Raw genomic sequence first — 16826 nt, forward strand, 5'->3', positions numbered from 1 at the left:
AAGTGTGGCCATGTGTTTTGGCATATACATTTTGTGATGTGCACCACTGATCGATATTTTGCCATCTTGTCTTGTGTAGTACTTCTACAGTTAGAAATAGTGAGTTTAAGCATAGTGTAACAACATAATCAGTAGAGGTTAAATAAAACACAAGAGGGAGGCAATGTGAACTTGCAGCTTTATCAGTATTTTCGTAGCACTAACTCATTGTCTCTTCTCACGGTGCTGTGCTACGGAGTTACATTAGCACCACAGTCCAACTCTGTATTGTACTGTGTGTGATATATAAACATGCATCCATGTACACGGTGCTACCACTTTGTTGCTGACCCAGACCTGAGTGAGTAGCTGTGTCTACTTTAGGTAGTGCAGAATGCAGAACTCCAGTGTGGTGTGCCAGGGAAAGCAAGATTTTCTTGTTCTTCCTGCACAGGGGCATCCAGGAGTGTCAGCTAGGCAACATGATTAGTTATTATGCCTAGCAGGAGATTGCCAGGGTGGTGATGATGCCACTGGCATCACATACACTAGTGAGCAGTGCTGATATTACTTCTGTGACCCAAGGCAGTGCCAGCTTAATATACTTTAATAGTGGGAAGCATAGGTTAGGAAGCCACATCCAAAATGTACTGTAAGTTTGTTTTGTTTCAGTGCTGTTGTGTTATGGTACATTAACTATTTTACTTGTATGCATACTTTGTTTTGCAGCAGCAGGGGAAGGTAAAGTTAACAAGACTGAATATCGCGGAAGGTAGGAACAAGTTTCACAGTAGTGGGGATGTATGCGACATCTGTGACTGTACAGCTGCAATTATATTGTTGATATAGGTAAGTAATCGCTTTTCCCATTATATCATCCTTCTGCAAGAACAGTTGTGAAGAGGAGGAGAAGGTGAAGCCATGATCATCTAAGTCTGTGCTGGCATAAGCCTCTGAAACTGACTTGTTTCACCTGAGGTGACCAGGGCTACCTGTCTGCAAAGAAATGATTGCTCCATTGCTGGAGGTGACTTGGAGGGGGTTACTGGTAACCTCAGTAACTGGTTCTTGAAGGAGTGAAGGCTGATTTTCTGAACATGGTTCATAGGGGTCTTCTCAGGTCTCGTAACATCATTTGCACAGGTTGGTGGTGGTTGATGTGGAGCAGCAGCTGGATTCCCATCTTAGCAACATGGTATGGCCTGTGATGTTGTGTGACCAGCAGGCCCCACCCATCAAGCCACAAAAGAAGTGATTGGCTGATAACAGACACACAGATGAGTGTTGCCTAGGTCTGTTGCCCCCTGGACTGGCCTCACATCCAGGATTGCCAGGACTTTGCCCTATCCCAGCCTTGATGTTTTCCTTCTCGTATGTGTCATTTCTCATTCCTTGGATCATTTTTCAAGTCTTTCCATCATCACTACATGTCCATTTTCTGTTGATCTGTGTCCATTCACTCTCTTCTTAACCTTTTCTGTGTCTGCTGCTTCACCTTTGTGTCTGTGCTTCTGTTTTTATGTTCCTCTGTCTGCCCTTTCTACCTACCCATCACCTTCATCCCATCCACAGACTTCCTTCTCCTACTCTTATTTTCTATATGTGAAAAAGGGTCTCTTTCTGTCAAACAATAACCCTACTTTCTCACTTTATACCCTGTGGTTAAATGTGTGCATTTCCTTCTGCTTGCACTCTTCTCCCCTTTCCTGCTTTCCTGTTTATGTGATTTCCTCCCTATTTCTATTATAAAGAGAACTAGCACTTTGTTCTGCACACCCCTAGTTGTCTGTCTGATGATTCGTAGGTCTGCCAAGCAAGAGACACAGCAATACAGTGCTACATTGCATGCATGAACACTCAGTGACTTGGCCTTCCTAGAATGCCTTCTTTGTGAAGTATGTCACATCAGTCATGTGACATGGCCTAGTATAGTATTGCAGTCTTTGAGCACGACAGTTTAACAAAAAAGTGGAAGCCGTGGGCCCTGAAATTCAGTTTGTTCCTAACTGTGAGTGGAGTAGCCTAGAAGCTTGAAAAGGTACATTGTGCCACATGGGATCAAATTAACATTGATAATGGAAGAAATTCCAGAGCTATTATAAGACTGAAATAGTTATTCCTTTTATTTGACATTTGTTCTTTACAAGAAACTTAGGCTGAATGGAAACCAAGGATGCTTATATTGCTAGTTTTGGGAACAGAGCGTAAATCTGTGATTTGTGGGTTGCATGGTTCATTGATAAGAGACAGAGTGGTCAGTGATATTATAAATGTGGAAACTGTGAAATGGTGTTGGGTGCTGCTACTGCCAGTGATTCACTTCGTAATGCAAGAAGTCACCTTGCCTTATTTTTGCAAAATCCTCAGATTTGAGAGAATCCTGGAACAGCACTTGTCCATGTCCACTAGGTGGTTTGTATGTATGTGCACGTGTGTGTTTGGGTGTGCACTTGTGTGCTAATGTATATTTTGGAATATAATGGCTTCCTATGCAGATTACTTTCTCTGAATAAAATGACAGGAAAGAGGCAGGCTCCATCTCGCACAACACTGAATTTGATTAAACAGTTAAAAATTGGACACTTTGGAGGATTGGCATTTCACACTGGGCATGTGTTTCGGCTGTGGAAGGAAATTAAAGCATTCAGCAAATCCTTGTAAACATAGGAAGGACATGCAGAGTCTTCAGAGAAGGCACCTTAACTGAGACCCAAATTAGAGAAGCAAACACTGTGATGCTTAATCTCTAACTGTTGTGCTTCTGTACTGCCTATCTCCAAGTTATAAATATTAAATGAAATATATAAAAGAGAAGAGACACAACTGCAGCATCTCCATCCACCCACATGAAACTGGGACAAATCCTGTACTTTACAGTTACACTAAAAAGACACAACACCACAAACTGTGGTAAAAGAGGCAAAATGAGAACATACCTCTCAAGACATCTGCAACGACTGGAAAGGCCGCAGAAATACCTCACTAAACGAATTACAGGCCTAAAGCAGATGCCCTATGCTGACCGTCTAAAAAAACCCCAGCTATAGTCTGTCACATATCGTCTACTCAGAGGAGATCTCTGCTTAACATACAAGGCCATGTCAAACCCAGAGCTGCTGGACATGCTACACTTAAAGAAATCCCAATCCCTCAGAGCCACACACTCCAGGGATCTAAACCTTGTCATCACAATGAACAAAATATGCTGGAGGGATAGGTTCCTGACCCAGAGACTTCCCCAGACTCTGGAATAGACTGCCCATACATGTCAAGCAGAGCGCCTCTTTGACCCTCTTCAAAAGGAACCTTGACGATTGGATGAGAGATAGGAAATTCACCCTGGGGGTTCACATCAGTCGCCCTGCTAGACAGGGGTCCAGGGAAGTAAATATTGTGGGAAGAAATAGCCAGGGAATTGTTATGGCTTGGCTAGTATAGGCCCTAGGGCCGATAGCCTAGTACCAGGCTGTGAACCTATGGTATGTAAACACTGTTTCAACAAAGTAAATTTACAGTACCGCAGAAAAAATGAAAATAAAAAGATTGGTAGTGAAAAAATACTTTTGCAGAAAGGCAATACCAGCCACATACATCCACCCCTAATTTACTTATATATTAAGACTCCAAGTTCATACAACTTTGAGGTAGATGGAATACATAATCTTCCCTCTTTACTCTTTTTGTCATAACTGAGAGCTGTAATATAAAATTATTGGGGGGTTTGGAGATTTCCTCTTGTAAAGATATGGTTTCTAAGTTTGATAATTCAGTGGAACAGCCTTTATTGAAGTTCATAGGTTCATAAGTAGGTACTAGGCTATCGTCCCAAGGGCCTAAGTAAGCCTAGCCAACAAGGTTCCCTGGCTTACACCACCCAAGAAAGTTAATTTCCTGTGCCCGTGTTGAGCAGAGCAGAGCCACAGAAGTGATCCGCGGGGTGTATTTCCTATTTCCCATCCACTCATCAAGATTTTTCTTGAAGAGTGCTAATGAGGAACTTTGCTTCACATGGAAGGGTAGCTTGTTCCGGAGTATAGGAACTGGGACAGGAATCTATCCCTCCAGCATGTCCTGTCTGTTGTAGTGACAAGGTTTAGGTCCCTAGAGCGTGTAGCTCAGAGGGATTGGGATTTATTTAGGTGTAGCATGTGCAACAGCTCTGGGTTTAACATAGCTTTATATGTTAGGCAGAGATCTCCTCGGAGTAGGCGATATGCTACAGAGTAAAGCTGGAGTTTTTTGAGACGGTCAGTGTAGGGCATCTGTTTGAGGCCAGTAATCCTCTTTGTGAGGTACTTCTGTGGCCTTTCCAGCTGCTGCAGATGTCTTGTGAGGTACATTCCAAAAGGGGCATTGTACTCTATAATGGGTCTAATGAGTGTCAAGTAGAGGGGAACAGTGACCTCTTTTTTCCTGGATGAGAACCCTTTTATGATGAGGTGTGCCACATAGAAGGTTTTCCTGACTACTGTGGCGATGTGATTATCAGAGGAAAGACTACTGTCCACCTGGGTCCCAAAGTCTCAACACACATTTGGCATTATGTAGACTGCCATTTATGTGGTAGTTCATAGCTACAGAGCTTTTACCAAAGGGGATGACAATGCACTTTTTGGCATTGAACTTGAGGCCATGCCTCTGACACCAGGCACCTGTCTCAGTGAAGTCCTTCTGTAGGATGTCCACATCATTTGGGGACTCGACTGTGGCTCCTAGGTTGCAGTCATCTGTGAACTTTGTTGGCCAGAGGCCTTCTGTGTTAGCCTGTACTTCAGAGAGGTAGATACCAAACAGGAGAGGTCCTAGGACTGAACCCTGTGATACTCCACTTGTCACTGGTTTGGAGTCAGATTTGGAGTCTGCAACTTTTACAGTGTGGGTTCTGTCAGCGAGCCAGTTGGCAACCTGTCTTGTAATGTAGGGATTTATACCTAATTTAGTGAGTTTATCTATAATTGCAGAATAGGGGATGGTGTTGAAAGCCTTGGCGAGGTCAAGATAGGCTGTGTGAACCACCTTACTCTCATATACGGCTTTGGTGACTGCCTTAAAGAAACCGATCAGGTTCAGAAGGCATGATGTGCCTTTCATAAACCCGATCTGGGTGGGGTCGAGAGTTTGGAGGTTACCAATGTCTTTGTTTATGAGTTCCATGATGATACGTTCCATGGCCTTGCAGACCAGGCTTGTCAGGCTAATAGTGCGATAGTTCCTAGGATCAGTGCTGGCTCCCCCTTTGTGGAGTGGGATAACTGTTACTGTGTGCCATTTAGTGGGCACAAAGCCAGATGTGATACTATTATTGAACGTGGTGCTTAGGTGGGGAGCCAGTTCCTTCTGAAGTTCGTGTAAAACGCAGCCTGGGATGTTGTCCGGTCCCATGGATGCTGTGTTTTTAGTTTTAGAGAGTGCAGCTTTTACCTGCATAGATGTGATTACAGGGACTCTGCATTCTTCCTGTATGGATATGGACCCTTTAGGGGGTGAGAGGGGGCTAAAAAGTTAGCACTGAACCTATCTACCAGGATGTTGGCAATATCAGTTGGTTCTGTAATTTTCCTGCCATTGTGCTGTAACTCAGAGCAGATCTGGGTGTTGCCATTGAGATTCTTGATATAGCTATAGAATGCTTTGTGGTTGCCCTTAGAATCGGTGGTGATTTTGTTCTCGTAGCTAGCTTTGGAGGATCTTATAAGGGATCTCAGATTCTTACTGAGGCTGACCAGGGAGCTCCTCCACTCATGGGATTTTACTCTCTTTTGCAACAGTTTCTTCCTTCTGTTGTAAAGTTTGTTTATGGCAGGGGACCACCAGATTAGCTTCCTTTTTTTGGAGGATAGCGTGTTTGTTATGTTTGGGATAGCACGATCCAGGCACTTGTGTAGGATTCAGCAGTCGTAACTGTATTGTCCATGGGTATGGGTGTCATGAAGTTCGCCATTTTCTGTCTTAAGAAGCATGAAGTTGGCTTTGGAGAAATTTTTTACCGTGGTTTCCTTAATGGTGGGTGGGGGCGGGAATGCGGATATCTAGGGTAATTAGCTTATGGTCGGATCTGACTAACGAGGAGTTGACTTCAGGTGTGGAACACTGGTCACTCATGTTGTGTCATGCTCTTGAACAAAACAGGTCAAAATCAAGCTTGCTATTCTTTTTGAAAATAAACACAGTAACACATCAGTCCTGATCAGTGTTCACCTAGAAACCTGAACAGGGACTGTATACCTTTACCGTAAAAATTCAGTGAAACTAAAGTACAGCTTAAGCAAATGATACAATAAGACAGATGCATGCATACATGTATATAGGTGTATACAAATGTGTAGCTATGTGTCTTCTACAAAATTGTGTGCATGTGTACTACATACATATGTATGCACACACACAACATGCATATATAGTTAGATATAAAAAGAGAGAGACATAGGAGGAAAAAGATAAACTGCTATTATTAACAGTGTGTTTAACTGTGATTTTACAGAGCACTGGATGTAATTGCTACAGCTTGTAAAACCTTTTTTTTCAGTAACTGAATCATTTTGTGTCATTTTCACTTTGTTTACTTTTGTGAAAACATTGGTGGAAAAGGCTAAATCAAAGGCAGCGAACTCTTATTAACCAGTTCTAATGATATTTTGTTTGTTTTAGCTAACGGTAATGGTCAAAAGTGGGCTTTCAGTGTATTTTGTTTTCTTAGGTATTACCTATGCTACTCTAAGTTGTCATTTTTTTCTGCATGGTTATAGTGAGAGGTCTAATTAATCATTAACTTGCTTGTATAATATAGCTGTGCAGTTATGAAAACTGATCTGGTGGTATCCCATGTTGTAGCTGAATCTGCAAAATTTATTGTAATCTGAAGTACAGTACTCTGACCATAGTTGACAGAGGTGTGGAATCCCTTAAGTATTCTGCAGTTAAAACATCAGAACTGAATGAAACAGTCTCAGAATATAGTATTGTATATTATTACACAAACTCACAAGCACACACACACAAGCATATGCACAAACACACACTTTCATTGTGATGACCGTCTTCACTTCTAATTGTATACACAGTGCTATAGGCACTGTAGTAAAAAAATAATGTGAAATTCTCACAGGTGTAAGAGTGGTTTTCTGAATCAAGGTAACACGTGGAATGTTCACAGCTAGTCTTTTAGATCTGAAGAGTATAAAGACAACAAGTGCTGCAGAATCATTTTATCTATTTTTCATTTCAAGCAGATGGAAATTCAATCAATTTAATTTCTTTCCACTACAGAGGTCAATGCATCTGGTTACAGTTGGAAAACCGTGTTCTTGAACATGATCTGCCTAAAACATCTGGACCAGTAGCCCTATACTTTGCAGTCAAGTGAGTAATTCAGTATTTCATTAGCTGCATATTTAACCCTATATATGTTTACAGACCATACATATCAGTCAGTATGCCATTTATTATATAGATGTAATTGGTGTTGTGCCATTAACCTACAGTTAGTTTGTTTCTTACAGCAGTAGCAATGAGTGTCCACACTAAAAAAACAGAAATGTACTTTTAGTTTCTCCTTCTTTGTACGTTAGTGGATAGTGTGATGCAAAGTCTGTAGGTTGCCTAGGATGCCACAACTGGCTGCAGATGCATAGCAAAGCACCTGTGGGTATTGCTTCATCATATTGAGTAACTCACCTGCCAATGTATCCTGCGTCTGCCATATTGTAACTTACTGTTCTTGGAGAAAGCTTTCACTCCATGGGTGGGTAAGCAAACTCCTGTCTACTGTACCTCATTTCCCACCTGCCTTCCTTATAATTTCCTTTATAGTTTGCGTACACTGCCCGCCCGACTCCTAATCCACTATCTTTTAACCTTGTAATGTCAATCTGCTCAAAAGTCACGACTCACAACTTTAAATACATTTCATAACAGTCTCACAAAGTAGTAATAGCTACCCTTACTATTCTGTTCTAAAAGAGTTCTTTAGTAAATTTCAGTTGTAACTGCTATAGTATTCTTTAATAAGACAGATAGTTACATGAAAAATATTTGTATTTCTCACTTGTACCATACTAAACTACTTAACTACAACTGTTTAGCTAAAACAAATCATATCAATAAAGAGCTAAAGGATTTTATCTGGGAGGGTAAGATGACAAGAGTCAAGTGGGATAAGCTTATTCTTCCAATAGAACAGGGTGGAATGGAATTACCCGAGTTGAAGGGGTATTTTAGAGCAACACAATTAAGGTTCCTATACATAGCACAAGCAGAAAACTATAATTTATAGCGGAAAGAGATGATGGTGAAACAGAGGGGAAGCTCAAGTAACATGGAGAGACTGGGATTTTGGATGCAGACTTTTAAGGAGAACAACAATAATCATAGAGAATGTTATATTCATAAAGTAGGAGGTCTTCAAAGACCTAAACCAACAGGGGAATGGAGAAAGGAGATTTTGCCAATAGGGGTGGCTGCAATTAGGGATACATACAACAGGTAAGAGGGTTCAGGAATATATTAGAGAAAACTGGCAAAGGAACTAAGGTATTGGGAGCAAATAACTAGAGTGGAAATGGTAATAGAATGAGAAGACCCCAAGAACTTATTTGAACTGCAGGCTAGAGATTGCCTTCCATATCAAGGATTGATATCAGAGTATAGGCAAAGAGAAAGATATAGGGGTGTCCTAAATAAAAGGCCAGCACTGGTAGAGTTTTTAGTAGAATACAAATAAACCGTTGTTGCGTAAATATATATCCGTGATGCTTCTTTCCAACAAATCATGCTACAAGATCATTAAAAAATATTTTACAAAAACACCCTTCGCTAAGCATCCCAGGGATTCTGAAAGAACCCGACCACTGGCCTGTAAGATCAGCGGCCAAAAGGAATAGTTTCTGCAGTTGTGGAAAGTACAGTTCAGGGACATAGTAACTGCAATTGAGAAAACACCTAATTATCAGCTGATTTGCATGTCTGTGAATTGCCTGTAGTTTTGGCATGTGCAAATCAGCACTTTCCTGAAGTAGCCACCACTGGCAGCCCATGCATGGTGTTGGCATCGACACCTCTCCCATTCATTCTCCCACATCCAAACAAACACACACACACACACACACACACACACACACACACACACACACACACACACGCACACACACAAACATGCATCTTACTTATCACTGTGTTGACATAATGATAATGTCCCTGATGTATCTCCTTACTTTTGTTCCAGACCTCGTAAATCAGAGATTCTTACACTTAGTCAGTAATGTCAGGCATAAAAGTTTCCTTCTTGTTGTTGCTCATAAAGTGCATCATGATGCTAGACTTGTTCCTTTATTATGTGAGCCGAAGTAATAGTTTAAAACTTTCCCTGATTGTACAGAATGTTCTGGATGTTGCCTCTTATACATGCCCTGTCCCTCATAAATCTTAGACCACTGCAGTCAGTGAATACAAAATACATACTAACACAAGATTTCCTCACTTATGCGTAGAGGTTTAAGGTTCTGGGTTGTCCATCTGCTTTCTTTGCCAAGGGTGCAAGGTTTAAAACTTGTCAACCCTTTTACATTAATTTGTTTTCTTTTTCTTTAAAGCCTTAAAGTGATATGTTGAAAGCATCCTTGTTATTTACTGATGGCACAAAGGGCTAACACTGTGCTATAGAAATGATTGTATGCCAGAGGTGCAGTGTTTAACACCCCCCTTTTTTTTACATTAATATGTTTATTTTGTTTTGCCAGGACCTAAAATAATATGTAAGAGAATTTCTGCTGTCTAGTGGTAGTGCAGATGGCTAAAGCTCTGCTATAATGCTGTTTGTGAATGCTGATGGTACAGGGCTTGAGATGTAAAGAGTATCCCTTGTGTGTAGTGTTCCTCCTACCCCACATCTTTCTTGCTGCAAAACTTGTTCTTTTATCTTTTTAAGTGCCTCTAGGGTATGATTGAATTTCCCTGGTGTTTACTATTGCCTCTGCCTCACGTTTTCTTTGCAAAACTTGTTCTGTTATCTTTTTAAGTGCTTTTAAGACTCAGTATAAAGAGTATCCATGGTAAATAGTGATGTTATGTAGTTCAGTCTCGCCTTCATTCTTACCTGTGGATTCAGAGCCAAACCTCGGCTCCGACTCGGCCATACTCTAGCTCGAAGTCTTCAATTGGCTTGTGGCTAAGAGGTATCCCATCATGCAACAGGTCTATTCCCCAGATCTCGTTTGCCACTCGTTATGCTCACACATGGTCTCGCTTTTGGCCATGGCTAAGTATACTGTTTATAAAAGTTTTATAAACTGTTGATTTGTTGTTTCTCAAAAAAACTATTTTCATAGCTCTGTGTGTGTGGTAGTGGTGTTTTACTGCCTTTATTTGTTTCTCTTGCTGTTTTTTGTGGCCTTGTCTTGGCCGTTTGGTATCCTGTTCGTTTCTTTCCCCACGGGCTAGGCCATTTTAAGTTAGAGGACCTAGTCCTCCCCATTGTTTCTGTATGATCTTTGGTTTGGTGCTCCATTCTGTTAGTGTTAGTGTTGTTGTGTCTGGCTAGTGGTGCTATCCTGCCTTTGTTTCCTTGGGCTAGGCCCGTTTAAGTTAGAGGACCTAGTCCTCCCTGTTGTCCTTCCCGCCGGTTTCTAGGCCATTGTAGTTAGAGGCAGTGTTTCTCATGCGGGTTTAGTTGGGTCTTGTGTGTGTACATATTACTTTGTTCCTTTCAGCATGTTCAACGATTCTAAGGAACACAGGCCTTCGGGCTTTAAAATGTGTGTTGAATGCGACAATAAAATGTCTTTAACTGATGGGCACTCTGTGTGCATGTACTGCTTGGGGGCTATTCACCTCCAAGAGTTTTGCTTGTTTTATCATTCCTTCAGTCCCTGTGTGCTACAGGAGAGGAAGAACAAGTTCATTTTGAAAGGACTGCTTAAACACTCCTTCGAGGAAGACTTGGCTAAGTCTTCCAATGCATTATCCTCTCCAGCTAAAAAGGACAAAAAGACTTCTAAGAAGCGCTCTCCAGTTTCGTATGTTTCTTCGGAGCCGCCAGAGAAAGTTGCTAGAACAGCTTCTCCTTCTTCGGTTCCATTGTCCTCGGTGTGGACAGAAAGTAGTCTCTTGACTAAATCCGTATTGGCTCCCAGCCTTTCGGAGCCGGTCACGGATATTTTGGTTCGGTTTCTCCTTCACCCAAGTCCCCTTCTGTAGGGAGATCCAGATCTCTTACATTATCCTCCAGGTCTTCCAGGACCCTTTCCGATGAGGACGTTGATATGGTGGTGAAGAAACTACTTCAGTCATCGGTGTTGGCCAAATTGATTTCAGCTCCGACCCAGTTGGCTCTGGAGCCTATGGCCTCTTCATCCTTTGTCGGTCCTCCTCCGAGCCTTTCTCGGTCTTTGGAGCCAGTGTTGTCGGTTCCGTCGGGTGCCATTAGGTCAGTTCCAGTAGCCTCGCCTGACCTCTTGGTTCCAATTTCCGCTCCGACCGATTCAGCTCCATCCATGGGGTCGAGGGTCCACGGTTCTCCAGTCGGACCCAAGGGGGAGGGATCGGATCGATCTTCCTCTGTTCCGAGCCTTCCTCTTGGTGCTTCGGCTCAACCTTGGACCTGACATCTGCTTCGGACCTCATCTCCTCGGCACTGTGGGCTACTACTCTTTCCTCTACAGCTAGCCAGCCTTCGGAGCTGGGGGGATCAGCCTTCAAGGTTATGAGGAGCATGCTGGTCAGGTCGTCAGCTGCATCCTACGGCACCGATACTCTGCCCCCTCCAACACCGATGTCAGTTTCGGATCACGCTCTATCCATGGGCAGCGGAGACCCTAAACCTCAGGATACCTCCATGAGTGGTCCCCAACTTTCTGAAGTCTCCACAAAGTTTTTGCCTGAGGAGCCTGCCAGAAAGAGATTGTGTAAGAAGAAACACCTTGACTCACCGGATGAGTCTCTCACGTCGGACACTGACCTCGAGGAGTTAGAGGGGTCTCCCAAGTCGTCTTCTGAAGATATCTCTTTTTCAGATATCGTGGAGATCTTGAAGCAGAGAGGCAGCTGGCCCTCCAAATCCCCTACTGATGAAGAGTCGGTGTTCCTGAAGGCTTTCGGGTCTCAACCCTCCACTTCTTGGGTTTCTCCCCCTTCTGATGAGCTACTAGATCTTGTCTGTTGAAAGGTGTTGGAAACTCCTGACACTGTGGAACCGGTCCCTAGGAAACCCAATAAGTTTTTGTCCGACCCTCTGACAAGGAATATCTAACTAAAGGCATTCCAGTAGATGCCATGGTGGTGGCAGTGACCACCAAGAAGGAGCTTACTGAAACTTCATCTACCATCCATCCGCCTAACAAGGAGTCCCAGGCTATGGACAGGTATAGGAAGTGTGTATTTACCTCAGCGGCCTTTACACTGCGGTCGCTGAACTACTTAACGCATTTTACAGGGCTCCAGAGAGATCTCCTAAAAGAGCTAGGAGATTCTCTACAGGGTAACATTTATGATGCCGTGGCACAGAAGGTCAATGCACAGATGTCTACCCTAAATTCCTTTACCAACATCTCCATGAGGCTGATCTCATACACAGCCGACGGAGCAAGTAGGGCAGCGGGTTCTGGAGTCTCTCTTAGGAGACACTCCTGGATGCACCTGTGCAATTTCACGGAGGCATTCAAGTCTACGTTCACCAACGCCCCCTTTGATGGTTCATCTTTGTTCGGAACCAAGGTGAAGGACACTCTCACTAGGTGCGAACAAGAAGGAAAAACCCTGTCTGCCATGGGAGTCTGTTTCTCCATGCCTTCTAGACCTTACCCCAAGGGCCAGAAGGGTGGGAAAATGTGGTTCAGGAAGTCGAAGAGGTTTTTTTTCAGGGCACACAAAGGGATTCCCCCTCCGGAGGCAGGGGAGGGGGTGGAAATTCAGGTAGATGCCGCCCTAGAGGCAGAGGAGGCCCACATAACCATGGGGACCGTGATTCCTTTCGTGGTTCTCCCTACCAGAGCTCCTGAAGGGAGGCCCGACTGTGCGTCTCTGGAGCTGGTCGGAGGTCGCATTTCTTTATACCCAGAAGCCTGGCAAGACATCACCCAAGATGAGTGGATATTAAAGATAATTTCCAGAGGTTATCATATTCCCTTCTCTTCTCCTCCCCCGCCAACCAAGAGAATCCCAGACGTTCCACCCAGTCACAGGGATTCCGCAACTTTAGAAATAAAAAAGTTGCTTTTGAAGGGAGCCATCCAGACTGTCCCTGCAGACCAAGTAGGATTAGGGACTTACTCCAGATTCTTTTTGGTGCCGAAAAGAACAGGGGACCTGAGACCCATCTTGGATCTCAGCCGATTGAACCTTCATGTACAAAAGTAAAAGTTTCACATGGTCACCTTACAGTCAATACTCCCTCTGTTAGGGAAAGATGTGTGGATGTGCTCCATCGACCTCAAAGATGCTTACTACCATATCAAGATGGACAGGGCATCGAGAATTCATCTACGCTTCCGGCTGGGAGCCAGTCATTTTCAGTTTCACGCTCTGCCCTTTGGTCTCACCACAGCCCCCAGCGTGTTCACCAAATGCATGGTAATGGTAATAGCTCACTTGAGATGTCAGGGATTCTAAGTGTTTCTGTACCTGGACGACTGGTTCCTTTCTGCCACCACCAGGCATGTGCTGTTACAACCAGGGACACCACCATTACACTATGCCAAAGGTTAGGAATTACTCTAAATTGGGAAAAATCTGCCTTGTTGCCCTCGCAGCATGTCACTTTTATCGGCACCGAGCTAGATATGGTGCTCATGAGGGCCTTCTTACCAGAAGACAGAATTCAGGTTTTACAACAGCAGGTCTCCGCCTTACTACCGTTTAGGAAGGTCAAAGCAAAAGTGGTCCTCAAGTTATTAGGGACCATGGCTGCCACAATCATGCTAGTTCCCCTTGTCAGACTACACATGAGGGTTCTTCAGTAGCTGCTTTTCGCCCAATGGTCACTACAGCATCTTCCACTCTCCCATTCTATTCTGATTATGGACACGTGCAAGCAGGATCTAAGCTGGTGGCTTCAGGCCTGCAATCTCAACGTGGGCAAGCCTTTTGTCCCATCTTCTCCAGTTGCCACAGTAACCACGGATGCCTCCCAGATTGGGTGGGGGGGCATTATCTTGGGAGGACTGTCCAAGGCACGTGGCAGGATCACGAAACCCATTTGCATATCAATGTCCTGGAGATGAGAGCAGTGCTATAAGCGTTGCAAGCACTTCAGAGCTTTCTTCCAGTAGGGACAATTGCAATCCACTCAGACAACATGTCAGTGGTATGGTACCTGAACAAACAGGGAGGAACCAAATCATACCCCCTTTGCAGAAAGGCACTTCGAGTTTGGCAGTGGGAAGTATCTTCCCAATGCTTTCTAGTTGCAACGCACATACCGGGGAAGTCCAGCGTGATTGCCGACAGGTTAAGCAGAGCTATCCTAATGCCTCACGATTGGTCCCTGAACAATTATGCTGTGGAAGAGATATTCCACAGATGGGGTCAGCCTTGCTGCGATCTGTTTGCCAGCCCCCTCAATGCCAAATGCAGCAGCTACTTCACATTTATCTCCCCGGAGGGGGAGACACCCATGGACACTCTGGCTCATGATTGGCCCTCTGATCTTCTCTATGCCTTTCCACCGTTACCTCTCACATCAAAGGTCATTCAGAAAGCACAGTCTTTGGGAAGCAAAATGATCCTCATTGCCCCACACTGGCCTTGTCAGATTTGGTTTCCCTTCCTTCAACCCTATCTAATGGACAAGCCATGGATTCTGGACCCAGCTCCAGATCTGCTGACTCATATGTTAGGACAGTTCCATCCCTCCATCCAGACCCTCAAGTTGACAGCTTGGCTGCTCCAGTTCCCTCTTTAGTCAGGCTTCATGATTTTTCCCCTAAGGTGGTCCATATTCTATCATCTTCCCACAAACCTTCTACCAGGAAGATTTATTCCAGTAAGTGGAAGAGATTTTCTATTTGGGCCCGTGAGAGACATATTGGTCCTTACACGACGCCTATTTTGGCAATATTGGAATTTCTTTCTCAACTATTCAGTCAGGGTTCAGCTGCGGCAACCATTAAAGTACAATTGAAAGCGATTTCTACCTTTCATGTTGCTAATGAGCCCAACATTATGGCTCATAGGCTTTGTAGGGCTTTTGTGAGAGGGTCATTGTTACTCCGACCTCCAGTCTTTGATCCGGTGATGCCATGGGATCTCAGTTTTGTACTACAGAAGCTCACTTCAACTCCCTTTGAGCCAGCAGCTGCGTGTAACATTAAATTTTTGTCATGGAAGACAGTATTCTTGGTAGCCATAATGTCAGCTAGGCGGGTCTCTGAACTCCAAGCATGATCGATTAGGCCACCTTATTTGGTGTTTCACAAAGATAGGGTTTCCTTAAGAACCAACCCTTCTTTTGTTCCAGAGGTTGCCTCTGTTGTCAATATCAATCAATCCATTGAGTTGCCTGTGTTTTTTCCTGAATTCTCCAACAAGGCAGAATTTAAGTTTCATCAGCTAGTGTTCATAGACAATTGCGTTTCTATTTACATAGGACAGAAGATTTCAGGAAATCATATCAAATGTTTATCTCATTTTCAGACACTAGACTTGGGGTCCCTGTTTCTAAGGTAACCTTGTCTCGCCAGATCTCCGATTGCATCTCATTTATTTATGCTTCCAATGGCAAAGAATTATCCTTTAAAGTGAAGGCTCATTCTACACGATCTGTGGCTACCTCAACTGCGTTTCAGGCTAGGATGTCTATGGATGATATTTGTGCTGCAGCAACATGGGCTTTGCCTCATACCTTTTATTAGTCATTGCAAATTAGATCTGATCTCTAGAAGCAGATCTTCCTTTGGTTCCATGGTGCTCAAGAGTATTTTTCACTGAGCCACCCAAGATCAAGGTGCTAGGGACACTGTCCCACGGGCAAGAATGAAGGCGAGATTGGACTACATAACATCAAGAAGTTAAGTGCTCACCATAACGTTTGATGTATGTAGTCCATCTCGCCGTACATTCTAACTAACCCTCCCTCCTTCCCCCTCCTGGAGGACCTGGAGTATTGGCTCTAGGTGACAGTAGTCCTTTCTGTTGGGGTTGTTCTTCTTCTCAGTGTGTATGTGTATGAGCTTGCAACAAACAAGATCTGGGGAATAGACCTGTTGCATGATGGGATACCTCTTAGCCACAAGCCAATTTAAGACTTTGAGCTAGAGTATGGCCGAGTCGGAGCCAAGGTTTGGCTCCAAACCCACGGGTAAGAAAGCAAGACAAGATGGACTACATACATCGAACATTATGGTGAGTACATAACTTCTTGATGTTAAGTTGTCCATCTCGCCTTCATTCTTGCTGATTGGGCTCGGAGCCGACCTCGGCTCCGACTCGGCCACTCTAAAAGCTCGAGAGTTGGTTCCACCGGCTCGAGGCTCCCCTTATATCCCACAATGCTAGGCGGTATTACCTCAGATCTCGTTTGCTGCTACAGCGATCGAGGTGTTTGGTTTCTACCGGCTTCAGGTCAGTTATTATAAAGTAATCTATAGTCTATTTAAACCCCTTTAATTTAACCTTTTATAGTTATTTCCCTTAACTTAGTGGATTTAGACCCTTTCCCTTCTGTTTATCCACCCTTTTTTCCACTAAGAACTTATAAGTTCTTCCCTCAGGCCTTCGGGCCCTTCCATCACCTTAGTGGAGTGTATGTGTTTTTTGTTAGGGATCTAAAAAAACTTGTGTAAAGTGAATTTTTTTAGTTAAACTTGTGTAAAGTGTAATCGGTGTGTTTCAGTGTGTGTGTGGTTACACTTTCCTTGACA

At 43.7% G+C, this 16826-nt stretch overlaps 1 protein-coding gene across 2 annotated transcripts in view; it reads left to right on the forward strand.

Moving 5' to 3' along the window:
• Window positions 1-16826, forward strand: part of FRMD4B (FERM domain containing 4B) — a 2055076-nt gene that overhangs the window by 520918 nt on the left and 1517332 nt on the right. For both annotated transcript variants that reach the window (XM_044077901.1, XM_044077900.1), the window contains exon 4: window positions 7246-7338. In XM_044077901.1, coding sequence (XP_043933836.1) covers window positions 7246-7338 — 93 coding nt within the window. The remainder of the gene's footprint in view (window positions 1-7245; window positions 7339-16826) is intronic.

This window comes from Protopterus annectens, chromosome 7.part0 (genome assembly GCF_019279795.1).
Source record: "Protopterus annectens isolate FY-2018-M chromosome 7.part0, PAN1.0, whole genome shotgun sequence".
In the NCBI taxonomy this organism is placed as follows: Eukaryota; Metazoa; Chordata; order Ceratodontiformes; family Protopteridae; genus Protopterus; species Protopterus annectens.